The 14186-nt window shown below is 38.1% G+C and overlaps 1 protein-coding gene across 1 annotated transcript; it reads left to right on the forward strand.

The window, feature by feature from the left end:
* Positions 1 to 1732: 1732 nt before the first annotated feature.
* On the forward strand, positions 1733 to 8428 carry atp6v0b (ATPase H+ transporting V0 subunit b). The gene is made up of 8 exons (XM_083889966.1): positions 1733 to 1924; positions 3353 to 3401; positions 3583 to 3666; positions 5338 to 5415; positions 6068 to 6137; positions 6269 to 6320; positions 6437 to 6627; positions 6798 to 8428. Exons 1-8 carry the CDS (start codon positions 1840 to 1842, stop codon positions 6822 to 6824), a joined length of 636 nt encoding a protein of 211 aa, XP_083746092.1. The 5' UTR covers positions 1733 to 1839; the 3' UTR covers positions 6825 to 8428.
* The last annotated feature ends 5758 nt before the right edge of the window (positions 8429 to 14186 follow it).

The following is a 14186-nucleotide window of genomic DNA, read 5'->3' on the forward strand; positions in this document are numbered from 1 at the left end:
AGCAGACTTACCCAGCTGCTCTTTAAAGCATTGTGGCTGCATTTACACCGCATGGTGCCAGTGACCCATTTCTGATAGTTTTCTTCCATGTGGCACAAATCAGATATGACAGCGTAAGCAGCACATGATTGTCAGGTCGTATGTGGAAATAAATCACATACAAATCAGATATGTGTATTTGAGTCTATAATGTAAGTCAGGGGGCTTAAACTCACAGCTTGTGGCCCACCACCTATAAGTATGGACACTCTTTATGATCACATGACTCTCTTTCAACCTGTGTATTGGAGGACAGGGCTCAGACCAGTGAACTCATGTCGAGGTTTCATGCCTTTTAAGACTTTGTGTGCGACTAACATTTTTTGGGGGGGTAGTTGTTTATTCAACTGTTTACCAGTGTAAATGCAGATATCAGACATGGGTCACGTTTCAAAGACAATGATATACTGTAGGCAACGTATCAGTATTGAGCATCAAGATTTCTCCTGCAGTTGCAATATAATGAGGATAAGCTTGAGAAAAGGGATAAGTGATATGTAAAGGATATGTAAATGAGTATTGTTGGGTTTTAGTTCTTCTAAGAGGATTTGTACGGGATACTGTATATTCAATAAACAATTATCAAAACTGAAGATGCTCGAGTAGATCATACCTGACTTTAAGTCATTACCACAACCCCCACTTATAATAAATGCAACTCTGCATTTTGATAAAAAACCCAGTTCATATGTTGTTTGTATGTTGTACAGTTTGTTTTATTTTATATTTTATGCCAAAATCCAAGTTATGATTAAGATGTAAATGAAACTTAAAATAATAATTCAGAAATACAGCACATCTACAAGGTGGCCTGGTATTGTTTGTTCTTGAATCAGCACTGTCATTCATTTACACCCACATGAAGAAAAGACAGACAACGGGACGTGGGATAAGAAGAACAGACAGAAACATCGCATAATGTACTGTCTACAGTGGTTAAACACCAGCAACACTAATGTGAAATATGAAATATGGAATATACTGATAGGTTCTTGTCCACTGTAGTACAACAGGGACATCTAGTGGCTATATCCTGCGCTGCAGCCATGATTTATAAAGCTTATGTCCGGAAAGGTTTTACATTGTAATGTGTTCTTGTAATAAATATGTGGTTTGGGAAGTATTTATATTCTTAACAAAAAAAACAAAAAAAACAATGGACTACTACAACTACAACTACAACCCTGCATTCAAAAATCCTTCCAAAATAAATGTCAAATATCCAAATGAAAAAAATAAATGCATGTGCAATTGACAAAATATATATACATATATATATATATATATATATATATATATATATAAGAGTATAATACAGTCTGAATGTAATAGTTAGTACTTAATGTGGTACAATGGAGAAAGCAAAGCCCACGTGCAGTACCACTAAGGTCCACGGGAGGGCCGTGGTCCACACTTATGAAAGCTTTAAGTATATATTTCCCTCTAAATGAAATATAGTAGTGCTACATGAGTTACTGTAATTGATTGCGCTGGCGGAGACGAAACTTAGTGTTCCTGAATAGTTTAGAAGTCGTTATTAGAAGAAACGGTTCTATTTAGGAGACGAAACTAAAAACATAATCGAACGCAGCCCTCCGGTTCCTGGTCACATGCTAGTGTTGCAGGATCAGCTGACAGCACACAGCTCCTTCTCCTTTTGACGCTCTTCCTCGTCCATCGGCCGACACTTAGCGCTCCTTCTTTAAACTATCGTTGAGCGAACTTTGCCTTCACTGGCCTCAAATTTTTAATTTGAGCCAAGTGCATCTCTGTGATTCTGCAGGTTCGGACGCCGGGTAGATGTTGTTGGAGTGGATGATGAACGGACACGCCATTCTTTACACGGGGGTCACTTTGGCCTTCTGGAGCACCATACTAATCGTCGGTAAGATTTGATTCCCCCCCGAAATTACTCAGAATGAATACATACATTAATGAAGACGTCTGCGTTGTGGATCTGTCTAACATTTAGTGTGTGTGTCGCTGTAGCAGAGCCGGTGTGACGCGTTTGACAGCTAGAATCAGGGACCAGGCTAAATCATGGGATCACAACGGGTTGCGACTGTTTCCATTTTATTCGCTAGCATCTGCTGCAAAGCCAGACTAGTTTGTTAGCACGAGATGAGGTGATTGTTACACTGACGCCAAATGATATCAGATTACGAGACGCTGTTACCACTTATAAAAATGTCTTGCTGCCAACATTCAAAAGGAATAGGTACATCTTGCTTAGCTCTAGCAGCTAGCTAGCAGTAGCTCCTAACATACGGGTCGCAGCTGTGTCAGTGTCTTCAGTCTGTGGACTGCAGTGTTTATTTTAAATTATAGTGACTCATTTAATAAAACAAATGCGTTATTTGGTTGCGAGTTGTTGTGGAAGCCTGTGCTACATTTTGTTTATTTTTTAAGAAGGGTCGTGTCTTTCGTTCAAGTTAAGCTAACGTTAGCTGCGTAGCTGTTTGTGCGGCTAACTGGGTTTAAAACGGTTCCAAAAAGGGAACTGCTGCACTTTTCACGTGAGCGTGAGTTATCACACTGAGGCTGCAGCTTCTCTACATGACTGTAGAACATTAACGTGACTTTACTGTACGTATGGTGTACGAGAGACTTACATTTCAAATAACTTAATGTAGATAGGCATGTCATTTGTTCAAAAACACTTGTGTCATACACGTCACTTCACACGTCATACAATCACAGGAACGTTTGACAAAACATACATACTTCTTAAGAGATTCATCTGTAAATATTATTTTAAAATGTCTTGAATTAGAGCCATGATTCTCAAACTGTGGTATGTGAGCTTCCTCTGGAGAGCAAATTATCTTATGGGGAATAAATCAACCTATTTACACCACTGTATTTTATTGTTGGTGATAATGGTGTTGAGATCTTAACATTGATAATATTTTCTTTTTTTTTTGAGAACCACTGAATTTAAGCATTTAATTGTCCTAAGAAATCAAAGGTGTAAGATGTACACATACAGTCATAGCTGCTATGTGACTGGCCGAGTAAACATTATTTTTAACAAGCAGTTGAAGAAGTGTACCTTTTTTTTTATAGTGGCTGATGAGTGTATACATATATCAATCTTGACACTCCCCTTAGTGTCTGGCCTGAGGGTAATTACTGTGATGACTGTGTCGTGAGTGGCTGCATTAGAAATGTATGAAACGCACCACCACAAAGTAAACATAATAGTATTAAAGCAGGATAAGCTCAAACTTTGGGGAACCTGCACCTTACTGTTTGACCACTTCCATTTTTTCACTTGTGAATTAAGAAATTCTTCCATTTTCTTTTTGTATAGGACTCTGCTACACTATATTTGACCTTGGGTTCCGCTTCGATGTGGCATGGTAAGTAGTCATGGTACTGATTGCTCTTAGAAAAAACAAAAAAACCAAACAAGCTTATTCAGTATGACACAAGGAGAGTAAAGTTGTTGATGGTCTGATGGCTCCAACTTCATACTTTTTTTTTTACACTCGACACTAGTGACTTGCAGAGTCTTCATTGGCTGTTTGTTTTTACTCCCAGGTTTCTGACAGAGACTTCTCCTTTCATGTGGGCCAATCTGGGTATTGGCTTGGCCATTTCTCTGTCTGTGGTTGGTGCTGCCTGGTGAGTACCAGACAATGTATTCTACAGTCTTAAGTATGCACTGCAGAGATGGTTGCACTTGAAAGTATAAATATACAGATCTTTCATTTCATTTCCTCTTTTTTGAAACTCAGGAAAGAACATGATGAAAATCATAGTAGTACAGGAACAATGTAGTTTCCATAAGATGGAGATATTTCCCTTTTTTAATGAACTGCAGCCTAGTCCTTTTTTTTAAAATCTCTGTTAAGTATTTTGTTTAGTGAGTATTTAGTTTTGATTTTTCTTATTCAATTTATTTGATTTCATTATGATTAAAATTCTATCAGTATTATAGTTGTATTATTTGTTTAGTTTAGGTGTTTCTTGTTTATTAGTTGTGTTTTGTTTCATTTGGGCACATTAGAGAAGCACCGGAAGTCATATAGGTAGGCTGTGTCGGTAAGGGACCAGCATGCACCTGGGTGGGAAAATGTTTTTTTTACCGGAGCGGGAGAGGCACGTTCTTTTGTTTGCTTGCCTTTTTGGTTCGTTGACATTTTTTTGGACATTATGTTTTTCTCATACCCGTACACCACAACCCATGGTGCAACAGTGGCCTTTTGATTCGTATAATTTGAAGTTTGATTTGGAACTATTATTTGTTGACAAATGGCCACTACAAATGCAATGTCAGAGCTTGAAGAATGTTTCAGTGTCCAAAATATTTATGTCTAGACCAAAAGCTGGCTTGAAAGGGCTAGAAGTGGAAAAAAATGATGACTGATACAGAGCCTTGAAACTACTTCAGATTTTTGATTAATAGTTGCATTAGAGTGTGTTATAAAGTCAGTTCAGGGTCTATGAATGAAGCTTCTGTACTTGAAATAACATTGCAGAGAGGTGAACAAAAACTAACCTTTTGAATCTTATTACTGTTTTTTCATATATATATATATTTGCCACAGCTTGCTCTGCTGTCAGCCCAGTGTAGCTGGTTTGTGGGACTAGATGAGTCAGAATGAAATGTAAAATGTGGGGGAAAGCTGCACTAAATGGGTTAAATAATGTATTGGTTTGACTGAAACCCAGTCAAAAAGTTCTTTCAGTGACCGATGCTATCAGAACAGACTGAACAGCTCGATAAGAGCCAACTAGAGGAAACGATGCAGCACACGCATCAGCTGCTACAAGCGGCTTATTAGCTACACACAGTTCAGATGTTGTGGGCAGGTGTTTCTGGGCTTCAACATGTTGTATCTTATCTAGTTGGATAATAGTGTTACACCAAACAATCTCAATGTTTCTTCACAAGATAATAACGGTCCTTACTGCAGATCCTGACCTCGTGTTCTCTTGTTCACATCATTTAAAGTTAACAAGAAGTACGTTGTCTCGTTTGTTTGCCCATCTCTACATATCCTCGACATATTTTAGATTTGTAGCCGCTGCTATGAGCATTGGAGATAAAATATGCTGCCATTGAAGTCAGATTGATCTTTTGTAACCTCCTTTGGTGGTTTTGACATCACTACTGTTTGCAGTCTATCCTAGTGCTTTATGACTTACATTTTCAGGGTCTTGGATGCTTTTTTACTGTTGTGAAATAGTATTTAAGTTTTCATTCCCTGTGCTTTCGGTAGATGTAGCTGGTTAAATGATCTTTATATTACCTGATAGTTCCTCATAATGTACAAAATGTCTATTTTTCAGGGGGATTTACATCACTGGCTCCAGCATCATTGGTGGAGGTGTCAAGGCTCCACGGATCAAAACCAAGAATTTGGTCAGGTAGGCCACTGGGAAACAAGCTTTAGGTCTCATAAAGTCTCAGGTCTCATGAGAAATGCGTATTGCTTCACTATACATACACATACGCACACCTAGCCAGGTACCAGCACTGAATGTGACCGTGTTATTTTAGATGTTCATCATTGGAGAGTCAGTGAAAAGGTAGCTGAGAGAACTGTTGTTGGAGGAATCGAAGAAGAAGAAACATATGTCTGACTGAGTGAGGGGCCACATTCGAGTAAACATCTTGAATTTGCGATAATAATAAAAAACACAGAAGCATGCAACACATTTGATGGATGGATGGATGTTAACAGTGGTGTAACTACTCCAAAACTCTAGTGGCTTGCAAAGTTCTGCTTCAAATGTTGCTTCTAAATGAAACATTTTGCCAAAGTAAAAATAGGTTGATATATAAGAAGGTTATATAAAAGAAGAAAATTGAACCACTTAATACATCAGGAAAATGCAGAGTCCTGCTGACATAAGTGAGCCAGTGAATAAGTGTCATGTTAGTGAGTGAATAACAGTCCCCATACTCAGCCATTTTCACAGTATGTTGCTGTTAGTCTAAAGCGGTGCTTTGTACCAGCTTCATGTTTAAAACTATATAAATGTAACTTCATTTGATTTTTAATGTCTCCCTCCACAGTATCATCTTCTGTGAAGCTGTTGCGATCTATGGGATCATCATGGCGATTGTAATCAGCAACATGGCTGAGGTGAGCAAGAACCTTTGTTATTGTTGATAATTCAACAAAACGGTGATATATACTTAACTTTACTACATATAATTAACTTGATTAAATTAAGTATGGCTGGTCGGTTCTCAAAAAAATGTTTTCTCTTACAGAACTTCAGTGGAACAACCCCCGATGCTATTGGAGCAAGGAACTACCAAGCTGGTAAGAAAAGTGGCATAAAGCTACTGGATGCACATCACAAATGAACACACTTCTACATGTTTATGTTAACACAAGGCATTTAAGTTGATAATTCATGATATGTCTCTGATTACAAGGATACTCTATGTTTGGAGCTGGTCTGACCGTGGGTTTTTCCAACCTCTTCTGTGGCATCTGTGTCGGCATCGTGGGCAGCGGAGCAGCTTTGGCAGACGCCCAGAACGCCAGCCTCTTCGTGAAGATTCTCATCGTAGAAATCTTTGGCAGTGCCATCGGCCTGTTCGGAGTTATTGTAGCCATTCTGCAGGTGAATTGAGACACACTTGAATCTAAATATCTTCATGGTTTGTTGAAAAATGTAATATAAACCGTAATTACTTCCACAAACCCCCTTAAAAATGTTTGTCTTCCAGATTGATTTTTACTGTTTGCATTTAAGATTTTTCAATAACTCCTTTTTTTTTTTTCCTCCTACAGACGTCAAAAGTAAAAATGGGCGACTAGAAGTCATTCCCGCACTGAGAAGATGGACATTGCTGAGAAAAAAAAAAGATGGATTATTGTGTAAATACATCGTAAATTATTTAAATGTCTCTATTTGCCTGGTATCATTTTTAACCGTCATCCATACACACAGAGGTTAAGCAAGAAAACCTGGGATTAAATGATTGAAGCAGCTGTAAAATTAAAAACGCACACAATTAGAAGGACTCAACATTTGGATTTATTGCCAGTCAACAGTCTGTGGCATAATTTTGTGTGACCTCTCTTGGGTGAATGATGAGTTAAAAATTACACTAGAGTATTTGAAATATATTTGTGTGTGTGTGTGCGTGTGCGTGTGTACGCTGGATTTGTGATTGATTTTCCTTTTTTTTTCTATTTTCCTGTGAAGCATGAGGGTGTTAATTGTTGTGTTCGTAGCCTGGTCTGTTTTTTTTTGTTTTGTTGTTTCTTTATCTGTTCTTTACTAATTAACAAGTGGTCCTTACTCCACGTCGTGGCCCAAATACAGTATTTGTCAGATTCTCTGCGCTAGAAAATGAAGGATCTTGGTCTGAATCATTAGTGATGTGACACAGGACAAATCACAGCAGCAGCAGACCTGCTCTAAATATGTCATTAATGTCCTTACCTCCTGAAACTGTCTGGGCACATCTCATTAATCATAGCTGCTGTGTTTTTTCCCAATGAGTCTTTTTCAATTCTGTCGTGGCATCATCACTTTCACTCACATTTACAAGAATTAATGAAACACAGGAAGACGAGGCAACAAGTACCAACAGCGAGAGGTGTTAATGGAAACACTTTGGTCTGTGACTTGTATTTTAAATAATCTCGTGTGACCAAGACTTACAGAACCAGCTCTTTAAATCATAATCCGAATGTCTTTATTTTACACAAACACACATTGTATTAAATGTTAATTGTTCACATCTGTGTCTCTAAATATTTTTGACATTCCATAAGATTCCTTCATGTATGTAAAAAAAAAAAAAAAAGGAAAAAACAGAGACGTGTGTGTAGAGTTTACTTTGAATAGCAGATGATGTTGGACCCTTGGTACATTACACTAAATGCACCATTATAGCTGTATAATATTCATTTGTACAGAGGCTCCTGTAAGCTGGATGCTACATTGTTTGGACTGTATCCCGTGTGTGTTAACTTACAAATAAATTATGGTAAATCAAGCTATATATATTTTTCTTGCCAGTTCCCTGATAGTTTGGCTGACATTAGAATAGAATGGAAGTGAATATTCAGTCAAATGTCTGTTTTTGACACGTACTGAAACCCATTTTGTTCTTGAGGCCTCATTCTACTGAGACGACAGACCACAGCTCATTGCTAATTGTCTGAACTTTCCCCCCCCCGTGATTTGACTTTGATTCTTCTTGTGAAGTTCTGAAAGAAAGAACAAACCCTTGAATATAACATGTAGTTATCTCCCTAAGGTGTCTTTGCTGGAAGCTCATTTTTGCCCACATAATGGTTTTCTAATTGAAGCTGGATCAGACTCGAGACTTGAACCAGGCTCTGTACCAAACCCCTGGCTGTCAGTAAATAAGTAGTTGGTAATGTGTGTTTGTTATGTTGATGTGAAGGTGATCAGAAAATAACTCGATGTTTTTGACATTGTGTGATATGAGAAAGCAAATCTTCCTTATGGCTTCATACATGTCCCTGAGAAAATAAAATGGTTCAGTTGACATCTTGTTTGTGATTGGATTCTTTTAATTTTGCTTTGTTTTGTTTATAGTCGGAGCCAAATGTATATTTTAAAAGCATTTTAGCAACATTAGAAATTTAAGGCATTGGCCGCACAATGTTACAGGTATACACCCCTTAACCTTTGTGCAGCTATTCATCTTAGTCTAAGCCTCATCCATAACCATAACTAGTTATAACCATAACCTAACCTTAACCTACAACTACAACTTAACCACTTCCTCAGAAATGAGGTTCTACCTCACACACAACACACACTGATTTCTGAGCCTGCAGTTTTACCTGATGGATCCACAAGATGGAGCTAAGAACCACAACATCTGTCTGAACTGACGACAGTGGAACTGTACAACCATGGCACACGTTTAGTTTTTGCACAAATCATTTTATCTAGATTTTCCAAACATCCTTAAAAATATACTATTATTATTAAGTAAAGTTTGGTGTTTTCTTCATATCTATTAATAATACAATGAACAGACTGTATTTGTGTATTTTCTTTTCAAATATGCTTTACAAGCATTAAAGTTCTATGCCACTTTACAGTGTTCAGACATATAGATGAAATACATATTTTGAAGTCATGTAAAACCCTTTTTTTCCTGATTTTGATTCTGACACTTCAACATTATTTAAAGAATATAGTATATAACGTCCAATGAATGTGGCCCCCAATCGATTTCATGTGGCCTCCCACTAAAATATATGTATCCATCCATTATCTACCGCTTTATCCTCCACCAGAGGGTCGCGGGGGTGCTGTGCCAAACTCAGCTGACATAAGATGATAGGGTCACAACCTATAGCCAATTAAGAGTGACCAATTTACCTAATCCCCAAATCTGCATGTTTTTTGACTGTGGGAGGAAGCCGGAGTACCCAGAGAAAACCCATGCACACGCGAGGAGAAAATGCAAACCCCGTGCAGAAAGGCCCTTGTGCTAACCACTACGCCAACCGTGTGGCCCAAAATATATGTATGTGTTGATTAATTCCTCATTGGAAATATGTTTTTTTATTCTGAACTATATATTTTGTATATATAAAAAATATTATGTTATCTTCTTTTCCACTTGAATGGCTCACCCTGACCAGCCTTCAGGCTGATGTGGCCCCCAGGTCATTAATGTGAGTGTGAGACCCCTACTTAAAAAACCTTGTCTTTTAAACTACTATATCGTGTAAATCTTATATATTATATTGCCAAACATTCACTGGGGTAATGCAGATTTAGCATATGCATTTAGGAACAAACAAAAAATGGGAGATTTTTAATAAAAGTAATATTTATGGAGTTTTAGATAGATAGATAGATAGATAGATAGATAGATAGATATCTTATTCGCTCTGTGTTTACTTGTGTGCTTCGTAAAAAGTGGATTATCACATCACCAGGAACTCTGGAATAAAGCGAACGAGTTAGTGGACCGCGCGAGCTTCCGTAGGCAGCAGTAGTGAAAGGGACCTGCTCGCCGCTGCCTCAGCCTCAGAGCATCTTTCTCCTCTTCTTTCTCTGTAATCCTCACTCAAACACCACAGCGGGGTGACGGGGAATCGTGCGGACAGCATCCCTCTGCCCTGCACTCTGAAACGTACCGTCATTCTCGGGCTGTGTTAGCCTCTCGGTTAGCCGAACATCTCGCTTTCCCTTTCCCCGATGAAGAGCAGACATAATAGCTCGTCTGTGGAGAGGAGAAGAATATAGTTATCCTGAGCAGAGTCGAGCCTCAGCTTCTAACTGTGTTTATTCTACTCTTTTTTTTTCTCTACAGTAAATATTTTTTTATTTGGTCAAATAGGTGCATTTTCCAGCTTTTCTTTTACACATAATTGTTGTTTTCTCGGCGGATGTGAACGCACCGAGCGCCGCTCCAGCAGAGGAGATGCACAGATAGAAGAGTGTCCGCCTGACAACACCAAGGTAGGTGCTGCTTTTTTTCTGGGGATGCATTGTGTGATTCAGTCTAGCATCCACGCGTTTCTTTTGTTTCCCCGTTGCAGTTTGAACACGTTGGTGTCCCGCTATCCTTTTTGCGTCCCTCCTGCTTCCAGAGACGCTCTTTGCAGCCGCAGACTTCCATGTTTTTGTCCTCCTGTCCGGTTTTTGTTATCATGCACGTTTGCACCAACAGGCAGCGTTTGTTCAAACGCCATCATTCAGCCTCCCTGCACTGTTCCACAGTACGTGAACCTGACCTCATCAGCTGACACACTGGACTGGGACCATTTGTGATAATATTATGGAAATGAACAAAAACACAAATGAAAAATAAGTTTATCATGGTGATTTTTTAGGGTCAAAATAGACAAAATCATTATGATTTCATATAATTTAATCAATTTCCCTCATGATATTTCTGCTATAGGTTGATGAACAGAAACAGCTGAAAGTAGCAGGTGCCAATTTACCTCAAACAAGTATTGGAAGTTTTGTGTAATCCAGGGTTTTCAAAAAGATATTTTTCAGTTTTATTCAAAGGATCATATCTGTGCTGTGCCCTGTTTTGAGACACAGAACTACCTCAAAGATCACTGAGTAACACTGAGTTGTTTTATTATTATTATTATTAGCATGTAGCAGTTAACTTAAAAAACAACAACTTGTACCTGTTACTGTTCCATTCAGTTTAGATAGATATAACAGACATGCAGTGTGCATCATTCACCTTTAATTTAAGGAGGGAACGGAAATTGCAAATAACGCTATCACAATAAATCAGGATCACAAGTCAAACCTGCACTCGAGTGTCATGATGCAATCAAACATCATCTCAGCCCGAGGGAATTTAAATTATTGACATGATTGTACATGGAGTAAATGGTCAGTATTTATTCATGTGACTGACTTGAACGTGCTGTCTACTTACCAACATACAGATCTTGTGATTTATTTTGAAATGCCACAAGAGGGATTCTGAATCTTTCCAGATCTCATATTGTTGTTTTTCACTTGACGTATGTAAATAATTTTTACAAAATTACAAAACTTTGTAAAACTTTTCGGTAATGTCATTTGTGCTGTTATCATACAGTATCTCTCATATTGGTGTAGGCGACATGGACCTGTAGGTGTTGGAATTATTACTCAGAATGGGTCTCACTGTCTTTCTCCTCTTGTCTCCCACTACTGGCAACAACCGGTAACAGCAAAACAACTCTGGAATATAAAATATGAAACTGAAATTTTCCGAATATCGAAATATTAATTTTACTCAACACCAAACAAGTGCAAACAAGATGACAGTCATTCTTTTCTGAGGTTTATTGTCACACATTTTATTTATTTTATTTTATATATCGTTACGTCAATGTGCAACCATTGGACTTTCATTGAACGCTCTCTTAACATTTTCCTTTTTTTTTTTTTTTTACCACAGATGTCAACAGCAGCTGGTTAATTTCCCTCTCTGTTTAGAAGGAGGAATAGAAAATCTGAGAAACACAGCATCTCAGTGTCTATAAGGACTCTGTAACAGCACAATGAGATCAGAGAGCAGCGAGAGGTACAGTCAGCTTTTACACTGGGGAAATGAGAGACAACAGGAGGTGGATGAGGAGGAGGAGGAGGAGGAGGAGGATGAGGAGGAAGGGGGTACTTCTTAGGCTTAAACTAACCAGGCAGAAGCTCCTCACTTTGAACATAAGCCAATCTGATATATATCTCTCATTTATGACAAAGTAACTCATCTGGGCTACAGCTATAAAAGCTATAGTAGCATGTGAACCTTAACAGTGTTCATTTGAGCATGAACTATTTTTTCTTCTTTTTTTGCATAGCAGGCATTGGTCTAATGTTTCATTATCATACTTTTATTTTAGGTTTTTAATTGACAGTGTCTGTCAGCATTCATATTTATGCCAAGTATAATTATTGATTCATTTAGTGGTCATTTCCTTGATATCTTACTGTATAATGATTGAAATGGTAGAACAAAAAAAAGGTTAAAACAGTACAAACTCCCAACTGAGGAACTAAGTTCAGCAGTTTTGGAAACCATTGTTGATAGAGTTTTTAATGACTCCTTTATTGACTAATGAACAAAAGAATCAACAGATCAGTTAACCATCACACACCATCTGTTGCATTTGTTGGATTATAATTTAGTTTCGTCCACTGATATTATCTATAATCTGCACACATCCCATTTACAGTCAGGTCCATAAATATTGGGACATCCACACAATTATCTTCTTTTGACATTGTCTATATCTGTATCTATATTGTCAAATATCTATACACCACTACAATGGATTTGAAATGAAACAAACATGATTTGCTTTAACAATCTTTAATTTGAGGGTATTTACATCCAAATCAGGTTTCAACACTCTCTGTGCCTCCCACATTTTAGTGGACCAAAAGTATTGGGACAAACTTAACAATCATAAATTAAACTTTCATTGTTTAATACTTGGTTGCAAATCCTGTTCTTCGGGCATTTTCCCTTCAGTTTGGTCTTCAGCAAGTGAAATGCATGCTCAGTCAGATTCAGGTCAGGTGATTGACTTGGCCATTTCATAATAACATTCCAATTATTTGCCTTAAAAAAACTCTTTTGTTGCTTTTGCAGTTTGCTTTGGGTCATTGTCCATCTGCACTGTGAAGCGCCGTCCAACGAGTTCTGAAGCATTTGGCTGAATATGAGCAGATAATATTGGCATATTGTATAATATTGTCATCAGTGAACCATGCTTCACTGATGAGGTGGTATGTTTTGGATCATGAGCAGTTTCTTTCCTTCTCCACACTCTTCTCTTCTCATCACTGTGGTACAAGTTGATCTTGGTCTCATCTGTCCATATGATGTTCTTCCAGAATTGTAACGGCTTTTTTAGGTGTTTGGCCAATTCTAATCTTGTCTTCCTGTTTTTGAGGCTCACCAATGGTTTCCATCTTGTGGTGAACCCTCTGTATTCACTCTGGTGAAGTATTCTTTTGATTGTTGACTTTGAAACACAAACACCGACCTCCTGGAGAGTGTTTCTGATCTGGCCAACTGTTGTGAAGAGCTTTTTCTTCACCAGGGAAAGAATTCTTCTGTCGTCCACCACAGTGGTTTTCCGTGGTCTTCTAGGTCCTTTGGTGTTGCTGAGCTCACCGGTGCATTCTTTCTTTTTAGGAATGTTCCAAACAGTTGATTTGGCCACACCTAATGTTTTTGCTATTTCTCTGATGGGTTTGTTTTGATTTTTCAGCCTAATGATGGCTTGCTTCACTGACAGTGACAGCTCCTTGGATCTCATATAGAAAGTTAACAGCAACAGATTCCAAATGCAAATGTCACTCCTGGAATCAACTCCAGAACTTTTACCTGCTTAATTGAAGATGACATAAAGAGGGAATAGCCCACAATTGTCCATGAAATAGCTTTTCAGTCAATTGTCCAATTACTTTTGGTCCCCTAAAAAGTGGGAGGCACATATAGAAAGTGTTGTAATTGGATTTGGATGTAAATGCCCTCAAATTAAAAATGAAAATGTGTAGTTAAAGTACGTCTTGTTCGTTTCATCGGGGTTAGCCAAAAAGAAGAGAATTGTGTTGATGTCCCAATATTTATGGACCTGACTGTATGTGACCACAACCTAAAAGTATGAGTTGGCAGAAAAGTCCACTTTACCTGCTTGTTGTTCAAA

Source organism: Microchirus variegatus (genome assembly GCF_963457635.1).
Source record: "Microchirus variegatus genome assembly, chromosome: 5".
Classification (NCBI taxonomy): domain Eukaryota; kingdom Metazoa; phylum Chordata; class Actinopteri; order Pleuronectiformes; family Soleidae; genus Microchirus; species Microchirus variegatus.

Excerpts from the sequence above, each read along its gene's own strand:
- atp6v0b (XM_083889966.1), top strand. The coding sequence starts at position 1,840 with ATGTTGTTGGAGTGGATGATGAACGGACACGCCATTCTTTACACGGGG. Across the intron at positions 1,925-3,352 it reads GAGCACCATACTAATCGTCG|GACTCTGCTACACTATATTT; the intron begins GTAAGATTTGAT and ends CTTTTTGTATAG. Across the intron at positions 3,402-3,582 it reads TTCCGCTTCGATGTGGCATG|GTTTCTGACAGAGACTTCTC; the intron begins GTAAGTAGTCAT and ends TTTTACTCCCAG.